Source organism: Grus americana, chromosome 12, assembly GCF_028858705.1.
Source record: "Grus americana isolate bGruAme1 chromosome 12, bGruAme1.mat, whole genome shotgun sequence".
NCBI lineage: Eukaryota > Metazoa > Chordata > Aves > Gruiformes > Gruidae > Grus > Grus americana.
This window is the reverse complement of record NC_072863.1, coordinates 14,456,293-14,470,926: the sequence shown is the minus strand read 5'-3', so window position 1 is coordinate 14,470,926 and position 14,634 is coordinate 14,456,293. Positions and strand designations below refer to the sequence as shown.

Below are 14,634 nucleotides of genomic sequence, written 5' to 3'. Positions count from 1 at the left end.
ATAACCATGAAAGCAGGAGTGACAGATGTGGGGTACATCTAAAAAAATTGTTAGTAGAAAAGACTCATCCCCTGATGCAGGCAAAAGATCCACAGCCAGGCTGCTGTGAGAGACTCACACTGCTGAAGAGTAAAGAGCTGTTGTAGTAAATCTAACCCTTTCAATGGTGAAAGCACCATAAAAATGTCATGTGAAAGCTATACCACACTTCAGTCTGGTGAAACTCTGACAAGAACCACCTTGCAGATCAAACCGGAATCTATTCAGAACACTTACCTCAGAAGAACTAACCTCACTTCACATAACATATATAAAGTTGCATTACACTGTGAAGGTATTAGGAGTTCTTCTAGTCACCCTGATTTTCATGGATGTGAATACTGCTGGAAGAGACTCTTTGACTAGCATCTTTTACTATTAAGTGGACACAGACAAGCTGATTAGACACTACTGCAGAAACTACATTGAGCTAAGCCTTATCACTTAAAAAAAATTCTTTACAGTAGCCACCAGAAGCAGTATCAACATCTCCCCCCATCCCTTAATACAGGTATTCCACAAGTCTTATTGTGTCTGGAAATAGACATAATCTTTAACAATACACAGACGAAAAACTAAATTTGAGACCCACCTCTCCTCTTGCAGAGTACTACAGAGTGCCGCTTACCAGAACCATACAGCAGGGCTCCCTGAAGTGACTGAGGAATACTCTCATTTGAAGCTAATTAATCTATTCCCTTTTGATATACAATACTGAAGGGTTTTTGCAGAGAAACTTATTTTCCTGAACTGCAGTATGTTATCTTTCACAGTAAGTGCTATGAAGAACACAGAGTCACACTCAGTATCATAATCGCAGTACTTAATTTCATTTCTGGCTTGTTGAAAGAAAGCATGGTACACAAAAATCTGGTATTAGAGACACAAAGAGCTGAAAAAGCTCACCTATAATTTAAATAATTTCCATATTCAAGAAACTAAACCTGTTTGCTTCTTGAACTCATGAATGCTCATAGATTTTTATCTGTTTCAAAAAAGCTGTATAAAAAGACTTTTTCCTTGATAAGGTTTTATACCAACTCTGAAAAATCTTCACTTCCCACCATCAAAAATGCATTTAGTAAAGAGAGGAAACACAAACTTTCTATTTTCATAAGTATTTGGTAATTCATAGGCTTTGAGCTTAACCCTATTGAATTTAGACTTTGGCATCACTCACAAATACCTCTCACTCTTTTTAAAGAACTTTATTTTAAAAATAATTTTAATTCATTAGACCATACTTTATAAGTTACCAATAGGACGGATCTGAACTCAAGCATCAGACATTTGTTGCACTTAAGTTTCGTAACAACATGACTTTTCAAAATAAAATTGTACATTTAGATTCACAGTTTAATTTGTTGAAATTTAATAACATTTAAAAACACTGGAATTTGAATTGAAAGGGATACATGTTAAGCACACAAATACTGAAAAAGGTCATAGCCCCAAAATGCACTTGAAAATGGAATGCAGCTGATTAATCAGACTGTAGTTTAGTAATTTCACATTTAACCTAGTTAGCACCTTAGTGAACTCAACCACTGCATGTGAGAAATAGTGCACGTAGTGTGAAGACTCAACAGGTACTGTACCATTTCATAATTAGGTTGCATTTTCTTGAGCATTATGCGCCATATTTTTGAAAACTGGTAATTTTTAGAAGTTTTCTAAAAGGTGTAAATAAACAATGGCTACGGTTAAAGTCTAAACAGAGAAATACTTTCTATTTTTTAAGTTGTGATTTTTAAAAGCAATCATTTATAAGGATTGCATCAACATCAGTTAACAGAGGAAGATCAAACTTTATTGAAACTGCTTGCATACAAAATATATTGCACTATAACCAAACAAATGTCAACATAAAATCCAATCTGTTGTAGCTAATATGTACAGAGAATATTGCCCAAGAGCAGTTACATTACAAGGTCAGTCTACCTTGGTTAATTATCTACAGTATTTTAAACCAAACAGCTTACAGATGATGTGTGCAAGGTACCAATTTCTGTTTTCAAATACTATACATTCCCAAAATAAATAACTAGAAATCAACATTAATGTTTGGCAATACTTTTTAAGACATTTTTATATTTGTTAAACCATGTGCAGTTCGTTGCCATTTTTAGTATGCTCACCTGTATGCAAGGAAAAAAAAGAATGAAAAAAGCAAAGAAACAAAACTCACAAAATACATCAGAGGCAAGGTCAAGTTTGTAAAGTTCTGTACATGAACAGTGGCTCTCCTTCCGGAGTAATGGGAATAAAAATGGATTAAAATGAAGGTCCTCATACGGTTTTGCCCAGTAAGTTTAATATGTGATCAGAAATAAAAGAAAGCACAGCTCCTCCCACTACTTCCCACCCTTCCCTGGTATATGACTGTATTTTGGATCAAATTCTGTGACACCTTCAAATAGGCTGGTAATTCAGACCTTGTACCTCAACATATGATGAATTTTTGTTCTATCTCCGATACATCCAACTACTATATCTGTACTTTCCAGGGCATTACACGTGGTGATTTTTTCCTACCTCTCCTGAGATAGTCCCTGAATTAAAAGAAGCAATTCAAAAAATTTTGGGACAATGGAAAACATCAGCGCTTTGAACTGGTCATCTGGCCAAATAGCAGGCACACATTACTAGCTTGTGAACACATTACACTTGTTCCCTCAGTAACAATGAGTTTTTTAGTTTTCCACAATGGAAACGTTTTTTTTAATTTTTTTTTTTAAAAAAAAGCTTCTGTACTGCCTACAAAGAAAAAAATTACACCCCTTTTTCAATAACACTATTTGCCAAATCTTCAGTGCAAAATAAATTTCCTATTCTTATAACTGCCTAACTCAATGTTTACGTAAGGAAAAATTATGGAAAGCATGCACTTGTCTATAAAGTACTAACGTCTGACAAGGATTGCTACATATATTTTACATTTAGTGTTACCAACTCATCTTCCCTGATTTCTGCATCCAAATATAATATTCCTACCTGCCAAGATATAAAAAAGGCACAGATCATACAACTTTTTTGCTAATGAAAATGACAATTGTTACATCACACATATTTCAGAGTCCACTAAAATATTGAAAAAGGTGGACCAGAATGTGAACTGACACAGGACATAAAACGACATAGCATTTCATGAAGAACTTGTAAGTTAGATTGAAAACAGAAGCCAATTTGATTACTGCAAACACTATTTATTCTGAAAATTGAAATTGAGCAGTGAATTTGACCCGATGTGTTAAAATGGTACAACTGAACAGAAAGTTTACCAATGCACAGCTCAGTATTTTTAAAACAAACAAAAAAGAATCTTTCATTGTTTGAACTGCAATATGTACTTGAAAGCGATTTTCGGAAATTCAGATATTTTTATGCAAATATTTGAATAACTTCTTATTCTGAAAACAACTGCATACTGTTGATGTTAAAAAAGGCTAACAGAGAACATATGTTCATTTCATGCCCTGCGCCATCTTGCCTACTATTTGTCTTTGGCCTAACAAGTTTCTCTAACATGGAATAGGAATTACTGAAACAGTATAGGAAATATGACTTCAGAATTATGCAGTTTAGGGTACTCCATTCACCAGCGGCTGTTGACCATCTGCGCTGTCCACTTTCTCTTTCTTCTGATTACGTTCTTTACCCGTGCGCAGCCGACTACCTTCATTGGAGGTATTCTGTAATGTTTTAGTGTGGACACTCCTTTCATTATTGCAGTCAATTCTGATCTGGAACAAGTCAGAGTTATATAAAGCATTCTCTTCCTTTCATCCACCCCTTATGCATTCGCTACCTTAGCAGCCTGGGAGGAGCACTGTTTATTTAACAGTCAGATGACACAAATAGTACCACACCCTTATATGGCTTTGTTAAATGTATCCAGCTGAAATGCAGAGTGTGTGAATTCTTTTCTGTTCAGAAATGCCACATACTTGTGACCTAAAAAACCCCAAACAACCACAAACCCCCCCAAAAAACCCGGCTCCCTAGTCTTGAAAGCTAAAAAAATTTTTTTCCAGGGTGTTTGTGCAAGAGAAAGTTGAAGAACTAATAGCAGATGGAACTTTGAAATATCTTTTCCCTTTCAAAAATTCAACTTTCTACTTGTTGTATACAAACATACGTGTTAAGAGATGGTAGAAGGTTTGCATGTTATCATTTGAAACAAGAACAGTTTCCATGTGGGGAAACTTAACATTTATACATAACATATAAGCCTAAATAACTTTATGCAACAAAATGTATTTGGGAAAAATGTAGAAATATCTTTATAAAAGGCTATAAAATATTTAAGGTTATAAAATATTTCAATATGCTTGAACAGTTTCTTGATGTGCATTTTTAACTTACTTTCTAGATTGCATAGCCTTCAATTGCAAATGTTTCATTTAGTAGTGAAGGTAGTTTCTGAAGTTTAATCTTTCTTACTCTGAAGATTCTGGCTACAACACACTCTTTATATAAAGCGTTAAGGATTCTCCTCCCTCAGGTATATAGGCGACAGACAACAATACACAACGCAGCAAGAAAGAAAAGCTAAAAACAAAAAGCTAGTAAGAACAAAGACTGAAATCAAGCTGGTTAGTAATTCCTTGGGACTGGTGAGCAGTGTTCTAACCAAAGGGAGAGCAAAGCTAATATTATGAAGCTGCATATTTACACAACTTGATATATTGACATTCCTGCATATACATTACAAAACGACACAGAATTCTTGTGGATCTGATTAGGGAATTAGCGAACAAGGAACCACAAGGCTACTGTGCTGCCTGCGGCTTTGAAGACACTAGTGTCAGTATATGACACTTAACACAATTTTAAACAGTGCGGAGTTCCAATAAGAGCAAAGTTACCTCAAGAGATCCATCTGCTGTTCGCCCTTTTGCATCTCTTGAGTTACGCTGACGGTTATCTGTTCGTGACTGTTCATCGTTTCCTGTAAGAAGAATTAATCAATTAAGTTGTTCGACAAGGACATACGATCATCTTTTAAGTAAAATTTATACAAGCATAATAGGGAATTACTTCAAAATTTTATTGCTAAACAACATTAAACAAATATTCTTAATAACACATAACAACAGTTCTTCAACAATGGGCCAAGAATCACTAAAGAAAACGTTCTCATGTGTTAATCAAAGTAGATAAAACCACAGTGTTTAAAGCCACCACAGTTTAAAAGAGACTGTCTACTGACTGAAGTAAAAACACCTCTCGAAGTGATTAACCACAGGAGACAGTACAGTCAACTTTAGTAAGACTTAACATGTTCACCTTTTTTCTAATGGCTTATGAGCTTTCTAAATTCCAAATCACCTTTTTTCAAAAAAATCTTATTAAACAATACTCATACTTTGAAAAAAAAGAATTTTCAAAGAATAAGCAGAGTTGTAGACAAAAAATAAACACATAAATATAATGAAATATCACGTTCTCCCATCTTACTTTTGCCTGGTCTCTTCCATTGAACACAAATTACAACCTTATATAATCCTGTTGCATGAAAATCAAATACAAGAAGCAATATAGATAGTTGAATGAGATCATAAAAGATTCTTCTATATCCACTGAGAAACTAGAATTTGATTCCTTGACCTCCACGTGTGATAGCACAGCCCACAAACTTGAGTCAAGATGCATATTAAGAAAGCTATCCCAATTTATTTATATAGGGAAGAGAGACTTTACATAACGTATGAAGAGACAATGGGACAGAATGCCTCCTCAGCAATTCTGCAGATGACACCAAACCGTGGGAAGTGGTTTGATATGCTGGAGGTCAGGGCTGCTAATCACAAGGACCTCAACAAGCTGAAGGAATGGGCTGACAGAAAACTCATTAGCTTTAAACATGAATCTCAAGTCCCATGGCTTCAACAGAATAACCCATGCAATAGCACACACTGTGGACTGGCGGTGTATGTAGCAGCTCCACACAAAAGGAGCTGTCCTGGTGGTCAACAACTTTATTAAATTAGACATGCCTGTGCTCTTGCAACAATGACAGCTGACTGAATAATGGCTGAGTTAGTAGGAGTGTGGCCAGCAGGTCAAAAGAAGGGACTATTGCCCTCTGCTCAACATTCAACACATCTGAAATAAAATATTCAATTTAAGAGATTGACAGAGTGCAGACAATTCAGGAGAGGGACACCAGGATGGCTAGGAGGCTGGAGCAGATGACAAAACAAGAGGCTAACAGAAGTGAGTTTGCTTAAGGATTCCAACACTGACTTCTTTTTCAAAATTAAGTCTACATTTACCTTTGAATCCTCCACGACCCCTCCCTCCTTGCCCTCTTGCACCACCTCCACGTCTTCGCCCGTCTCCTCTACGAAGGTAGTTGTCTCGTTCCTCTTCTGCTGGGGCTGCTGACCAATCACTAAGTTCGTCTCTGTGATCAGATTCTGTTTCAGAAGCATTTGATGCTTCAGAATTAGTTCCTATTAGGAGGATAAAAAAAAAATCCAAACATGCCAGTGTAGCTTAGCATGAAAATACTATAGTAGAATGAAAAAATTATGTATTTAAAATGTCCTTTTTTTTTTTTTTTAAATACATGGTTCTGGGATTTTTTTGCCTCTCAACCTCTATAGCATACCTAACACAGAAACGTGTATAATATACCTTACTTCTTCAAAAAGTCCAGACAGACATAAATAAAAGTTCAACGTGTGTTTGAATTTAAGTGTGCCATACATTTATAGTTACTTGGTGTTATCAGTCTATCAATATACTGAATCTACTCTGCATATGTAATAAGTCTAGTAAAATATAAGTCCATTAGACTAGACTCAAAATTTCATATTTTTAAAACTGAAAGTTCTGAATATAACCTGTCCTGTCTCCCCTCACCACTGCAACTCTTCTATGAAAAGAAAAATTTCCATCATGAAACAACCTGTAACACACACTACAAAAACGGAGAACAAAGTTAGAATGCTAGAAATGTATCAAATCCAAAGTAACTGGCCACTACAATTTTTCCAGATAACAGATAATCTTCACTGATAAAAGCTGGTTCTTTTCCCCCTATAACCCTGTTGTTAGCCAGGTGAGCTCCTATCTTCTAAAAATAGTAAAAGAGCTTAAGCACAAAAACATTAATTTTGTATTATGTAGAACGTAAGCTTAGATTGTCTTATCAAACTCATACTACAGGCCTTTCAGTCAGGAAAAACACCAGTTGACCTACGTTATGAATAATGAAGTAACAGATTGCTCTGAAGAAGCACAATCCTGAAAACTATTCATTAATGAATTATACAAGGTTTTAAAGAGGAACACTGTATTTTGGTGACTATGCTCTTCTAGTAAAAACATAAAAGTTCAATTTAATATAAGGAAAGTAGCTTTTCTGCAAATTGAGCTGCACAATATTTTCACTTATAAATATTTATATTAAGATACCCTCTTACAGGCTCAAATGAAAACTGAGGCTTTATTATTAGGAATTGTTCAAAATATAGATAAAATAACAATCCTTGCCCTAAAGAGTTCATAATGTAGAAGACATAAGCATGCTGTAAGAGACAGGAACTGCACGGAAATAAGTTTAGATTACATATAAGCACTACGTTTTACTTCAGAATATTTTCTACAGCATAAAGCTCTCTATAATCTTCAAATACTAATACTCAATATTAGCTGAATTTCTGTTTTACAGCTCTGTTTCCAAGTCCAGTTCCTTTTTCAAGAAATCAAGACACCAATAGGCCTCTCTAAAAACTCTAAACTTCTAGTTACCTACCTGAAGCGTAGCCTGGACCACGTCTGCTATGCCCTCTGTTTCTGTAAGGTCGACTACCGCGTCCAAGTCCTGGACCATCATCAGTCATGTACCCTTTTTCCTTATCTGTACGATTTGGTGGTGGCCTAGAAGTAGCTCCAATCTGTCGAAGCTGCTCATCAATTTGCAATCTTTCCAAACGCAGCTGGTCCACTTCCTACACAAAGCATAGCAAGTCATACGTAAGCACTATTTAATCATCTGAATGTACAGACATGCGGTACTCAAAGAAAGAACACTTAAGTATTGCAAGGAATAATCTATTTAATACTTAAATAGTAACTCATCTTTGGAATAATTTCTTTACTAATTCCCCCTGTGGCACAGTTGGCATGTTTTTTTTAAATAGATATATCAAGAAAAAGCACTCAGATCAACCATTTTCAGGACAATCAACTATACTTCAGTACTAAATTTATGAGATCTTTACCTTTAAGGAAGTTAAACATTCTTTAAACAGAGAAATTAACATTCCTTTATTTTTGAACATGGTAATATCATCCATTTACTTCAACAATGGCATAATTTAAACTTTTTAGATCCCAACACGAGCTTCTTACACTGTTGTATGTAATACATATCAAAATTATTAAACAATTATAATGTAATAGTATTGTTTGATAAAAAGGGCTAAAGGTTACGCCACTGTTAAATTCTGCTTAATTATAACGAGTAATACCAGGGAAGCGAGGAAGCATAAAAACATAGAGAGCGAAGTGCAGTAACTCAGGCACAGAAAGACAGCCAGCACACAGAATTCTTACCACATGTAACTACTCAAGAGATAAACACAAAACAATAATTACCTACAGTGACACATATTCAGAAAGTACTTTCACCAGTTTGAGATGTTGTCTAATTAACAAAGTGGCAACCACCTTTGTTTTTTTTAAAATCAGGGAGGAAGCTATTTATGAAAGTTTCAGTGTGATATTGGACAGGACCTCTGGAGGTCACCCAGTCCAGCTGGGCCTTTGACAAATTCCGTCAGTACTCAGGGATAGATCCCACCACATCCTACCGACTTGTGTATATCCCTGCGGTTTCTTCCCCCAGATGTTCCCTAACTCAATTTTCCTTTAGGAAGGATAAGCCTTCATTGCTCCAGACTCTCCCATTGATTTCAGGGGCCTGGTATTCCTTAGGACAAATCTTATCAATAAAAAAACCAAAGTGAAGATGACATTCAGTACCTCATCCTTTTCCTTTGTGAGAAAGTTCCCTACTACATTCAGCAGCAGGCTTGCATTTTCTGTAGTATTCCTTTTGCTGCCAATATACCTGTAGAAGCCCTTCTTGTTACCCTTCACATCCCTTGCCATATTCAACTCCAGATGGACTTCAGCTTTCCCAAACACTATTGTGTCTTGATATTCCTTCAGCTGTCCTTACTTCCACCCCTTGTAGGCTTCCTTTTTATATTTGAATTTTGCCAGAAGCATCTTGTTCATCCATGCAGACCTCCTGTTACTTTTGTAACTGCCTACATATCAAGATGGACTACTCTTGAGCTTGGGGAAGGTGATTCTTTAAATATCAGCCAGCTCTCCTTGACCTGTTTTCTTTCCAGGAATGGATCCCATGGGATTTTTCCAAGCAGATCCCTGAACAGGCCAAAGTCCACTCTCCTGAAGTCTGGGGCTGGGATCCTGGTATTAATCTTTCTCCTTCAAGATCCTGAAACTTCACTACATAACAGTCGCTCCAGCCAAATCTGATTTCTTCTTTTATACGGAAATTCACTACTTTGAGTTGATATAGTACATTTGACATTGATGTCCTATTGTGTATCTTTTAAAAAAAAATTCCTTAATAAGCTTTGCCTGGAGGTATAGAAACACAGAAAATCTTAAAGGAACAAGTCAGTTCCGCTTCTTGTCAGTGAACTGGAGGACATTATTCTGAAAGTGAACCATAAGGCAACAGGCCACTAAAATGATAACGTTTTATGTATGTATGTTAAATGAGATGAGAAGGCTGAGATCAAAACCTCCAAGGTAAGAATCTATCCTCTAGTTGTTACATAGACTGATGAACACTGTTGTATGTGCCCTTCTGTTCAGAAAGTTTAGAAGGACAGTACTAGGAGAAAGTGACCCTAATTGACAATGAACTGAAGAATCTAAAAAAATTGCTGGGCTATCAAGCCCTTTCCACTCACATGTCACTACTGATTTCAGTATTGAGTCACACGCAAGTACCCATTTGAGGCAGCCAAGGAATTTAAACCAGAAGTATCTTCTGAAGTAACAGTGACCATGCAAGAAAGGAGCTTGATTTTTAGTACTACTTTTCATGTGGTCCTTCTCTGCCTCTACTACCTGATAGCTGCAGAGCTGCTGTATCTCTGCTCCAAAGCACTGATAAATCCAAGTGCTCCACAAGCAGGATTAAAAGATACAGTTATTGAGCAGGTAAGTAAAGGAACAAAAGTAATTTCTTCTAACTACTGTGAGAAGTCTCTTTTAGCTACGTAGAGAAATGTTAGCATTCTAGAAGATTCAATGATAGCTACTGCACAGACTGGACTTATATAAAAGTCATGAATGGTCTGGAGGTTTCAGAAGAGATGCAAGAATATATTTAATTAAATGAACTCAAAGCAGTCCCAACTGTTAGCATCTGGCCCTGCCATCAAAGATGGAGCATCTGGCCATAACAGCTATAAGCAAAAGTAACCATAAGCAATAATGTGGGATGTTTTTTGTTCGCTATATAAAACAAAACAAGCGCTGCATACTAATGGAGAAGCTAGAGAACCAAGAGACAAACAGAACATACAAAGCTGAATTGCCTACGAAGCATCTTCAAGTTTGAAGCGTCAATTAACTACAGAAAAAGAAGTCTACAGCTTTAGAATGAAATACTCACTGTATACAAGTTCTCTGCATGAACGTTGCTTGCTTTGCAGTTGCATGAGTGACTGACTATTCCTTGTATATAAAGTTGTCAGCATTTTTTGAGATAATGTTTTTTGGTTTTCTTATTTCTTTCTAGTTTGCATTCTGAAAAAAATTTTCACCCCATCCTTCAGATAAATTATTCTTTTATTGAAACATGGCTTTTACAAGAAGCCTGTTATGACTGTTATAACATCAATTCTTCAACAGCCTTTGGGGCCCAAACAGATTTTGATAATCATCTTATTGTGACCATCTTACTGTATTGATAGAAAAATGTCAGTGGTAAAGCAGTATCATTTTCCTCACCTTTAAATAATTAAGATGATAATCCAGAAGAACAGTTGCATTAGTGATGCTGTCCTTGGTTCCCACAAACACAAATGGTACCATTCCCTAAAACACAATAACAGTAGACCTACGGTTACTAATTAGGCATCAAACACTGAACATATTACTGTAAAACTTGAAAATAATTTTTACAACATGAATAACCATTAAATAAATGAAACAATACTATATTTAAATTTCAATGTAGACTAGATCATGTAGATTAATTACCCTTATGCAAATAAGTTTTTTTAAATAAGAAATCACAATGCCAGCATTTATTTTTCTGAAAAGGTAAAAAAAGTCAAAACACTTCAGGTTCCCTCTCTTTAAAATTAATACTACCTTTGCTGATCATGTCTACTCTCACACCAGGTTCTTTTAGGCTACACATCAGTAAAGAAACCTTTATCTTTTTTAAAAAAGTAAATCAAATTAACACATCATAAACCAAAACTTGATCCTTCTTGAGGATCTCTTCATTTGTAAAAGGCAAACAAAAGAATATTCAAAAAAACTTAGTACTTCAGGTAATGATTGCTAACTTATATTTCTTTTACCTTTCAAGCATTTTGTTAAAGTGATTCAACAAATACCTGAAAAACGTAAAGCTGGAAATTGTAATGCTTGGAATTATGACCCTTGGAGATAAAATATCTAAAGACTAACTTAAGCAGCCAAAGCAGGCTAAGAAATCCACCTAAAAAGCCCCCCTGAGAGCTGAAAACAACTAAGCTTTAGCAGATACAAGGATAATTTCCACACCAAACCTCCTGACACTAAAATAGGCCTATGCAGCATTTTCAGAGGTGTGATTGCAGCCCACGCAGACCCAATGAGCTAGCTTCAAACTACCTGACTCTTGTACCAGCTGCAGTCTCACCATGGCAGTATTAGCTTCACTGTGGACTGCAGAAGACAACCCAAAAGTCTCAAACACTTAGCTGTTAAAACCTACGCCACTGCAGACCCAGAGCTTGGCTACATCTACTGGATAATTTAAATTTTGTTTTGGTATCTCATCATAATCTCTAAAAACACCTTTAATTTTCACTCTACCCTTTACAGGACTGCATTCCAAAGGAGGGTTTTTTTTTTTTTGCAAAAGTGATTTGAGACAAGTATTTTAAACGAAAAATAACACACACAGAGTATGCTGAGGTTCACTAAGACTGGCAAGTCTATAATTTGTCTCTGCTTTTTGGGTGTGTTTTTTTTTTTTTTTCCTTTTTTACATACAAACAACTTTTGTTGGATCTTTTAAATCCTTTTTCCTTGTTATCCACTGCAAATTTGTACAATCCTCTCACCCTAAGAAACCTCAACACTAACTTTCATGAGCATTGGCAATCCTTTAGCCACAGGCATTATTGACTGAAACATTTTATTATCTGGAGTATTTTATATTTCATAAATATTTAATACAACCTGATAAAGAGCAATGAAATTTCTACTAAATTGGCATTAACTAGCACATAGTATCAATTATTAAAAGATCACAAGACAACTGACTTAAAAACGCATTTAAGGAAACAGCTTGTTATTGCTTTTAGCAGTGGATTCTAGGTATAGCAATGCCAGCTTTTAAGAATGCGAGCCGGCAACAATGTCAAGCAATTTTAGCCATACAAAAGCATCAAAGTGCTTATTTGTTGAACCTTATTTCTGTCTTCAAAGCAAAATTTCAATCTTCAACTTAGTTTCAGCGGTGAATACTGAGCAGACCTTATGTGCATAAGAAATTTAGAGATAAAAATAATATATACTACTACTACAAACAGTACCTATCTCATTTTAAAAAGATGAAAAGCCTGAAGATCCTGTTATAAAATTATGTGAGTTATAAAATTGCACCTGAAATTTATGGGCAGTATTCTAACATCTCAGTCATAACAGAAAGAACTCAATGCCGTACCAAAATTTAAAACTGAACTACTATTCTTTACAAAATGAAGGGCTGAAATATCCAAGTTCACACATGGGAAGATTAATGCACATTTATTTCAAATATGAAATACAAACAAGCTTACAAGAACTAACCCTTACCTGCCAAGATTTGATCTCAGGTTTCTGTGTTGCTCCTGGCATGACAACTAACACATGAAGCAGTGTAAGCAATGCCAGTGTTAGCAATGTCATTAACAGGTAAAACAGAAAAGTATGAATGCAGACCTTGGCAGGTAAAAAAAGCTTTCAAGTTAATCTTTAAAAGCTGCATTTTGAATTGAAGAATATCAACAAATAAGCTTTTTCAAGCCAGAAGAAAAAAACCCAACAAACCCAAACACAAAACCCTGACATACTAATTGCAGCCACGACTACTTGGTCTTTTACCCTTCTATTATTCTGTATGCTGACACGTTGAAAACGTTGAAAGTTTTAGCCTGCAGCAAAAATAGCACCCTCTTGCTTAAGCTACTTCAAGAATTTTATGCTGCAAGAATTTATCATTAGAAATGAAACATGACATAGCAGTGAATCCTTTAAACATTGACTATTTTAACTTTTCAGACAGATGCAAACTAGTAAAGTAGAAAATAAAAAACTTAGAATGGAAATTGGATTGTGGGTCTTCAGCCATAGTTTTACAGTAACAATACAGAAGATGATGTAACTACTCAAGCAAGAACGTAAGGGTTCCAGAAACGTATTTCATGTCTTATTCAAAGTAGCAAAGGTTCCTTACCTGGTACATATTTACATTTCCAGGTAAATTAAAGACAGCCCAGTTTTAAGTGTATTTCACATTTGAAATTGTGGGGAATATTTTTTGCATTGAGATGTTAAAAGCTTCGTGCCTGAAGCTTTCCTTGCAAACCTGCAACCTTTCCCCTCAACACAACCCCACATAAAAGCACCTCAAATTACCAAGTTCGAGACTTCATTAAGGCCCTTTGTAAGGCTCATAGCTTTCCTGTGCAAACCTGGAGCATCACGTTGTTCATGCCTGATTTTTCTTTAGGTTACAACTTCCAGGCTATAGTGAATTTAGGTAATATTTAAAAAAAGAGAGAGGTTTATACATAAAGCACAAGGTTTTCATTACAATACAAGAAATAACTAATAAAAATTTATGCTAGATAAAACCCTAAAAAAAAACCAAACTCAAAGCAAATTAGTAAATGAAAACAGTAAGTTTCCTATACACTGATTTACAGCTTAGCAAGTGCTGGGAAACAGTGTCACTGCTAACAGGAATAAAATGAAATCTCTAAGAAGGTGTATCACTAAACTTTCACAAAGCATTTTTCAAACACAGGTAACATTTATATAAAAATGCCCCTCGGTATTAATAGGGAAATATAGATTCTATCAGAAAAAAACCCCACATTAAATCAAAACTTTATCTTACCACAACAAAGACACAAGGAAGAATTTATTTTATCACTGGGTACAATATAACCACTAATTAACACAGATAGATATGACATGAACTGAAAACATACCTCCTCTTGTGGAATATTTTTATCATTTTCAGCCTCAATTCTCACTCTTACAACACCAGATTTGTCCACTATCTCCTGAATCAGTTTTCCATTTTTTCCTATTACTTTTCCTACA

At 35.4% G+C, this 14,634-nt stretch overlaps 1 protein-coding gene across 6 annotated transcripts in view; it reads right to left on the bottom strand.

Annotated features, from left to right (window-relative positions):
- Positions 1-1,830: 1,830 nt before the first annotated feature.
- Positions 1,831-14,634, bottom strand: part of FMR1 (fragile X messenger ribonucleoprotein 1) — a 33,818-nt gene continuing 21,014 nt past the window's right edge. For 3 of the 6 annotated variants that reach the window (XM_054839086.1, XM_054839089.1, XM_054839084.1), the window contains 6 exons: positions 14,520-14,629; positions 11,053-11,139; positions 7,805-8,000; positions 6,318-6,497; positions 4,908-4,990; positions 1,831-3,782 (listed from right to left, as the gene is read on the bottom strand). In XM_054839086.1, the coding sequence (XP_054695061.1) occupies positions 3,621-3,782; positions 4,908-4,990; positions 6,318-6,497; positions 7,805-8,000; positions 11,053-11,139; positions 14,520-14,629 (818 nt within the window). In that variant the 3' untranslated portion in view covers positions 1,831-3,620. The remainder of the gene's footprint in view (positions 3,783-4,907; positions 4,991-6,317; positions 6,498-7,804; positions 8,001-11,052; positions 11,140-14,519; positions 14,630-14,634) is intronic. The other 3 variants (XM_054839087.1, XM_054839085.1, XM_054839088.1) reach the window with 2 other exon arrangements.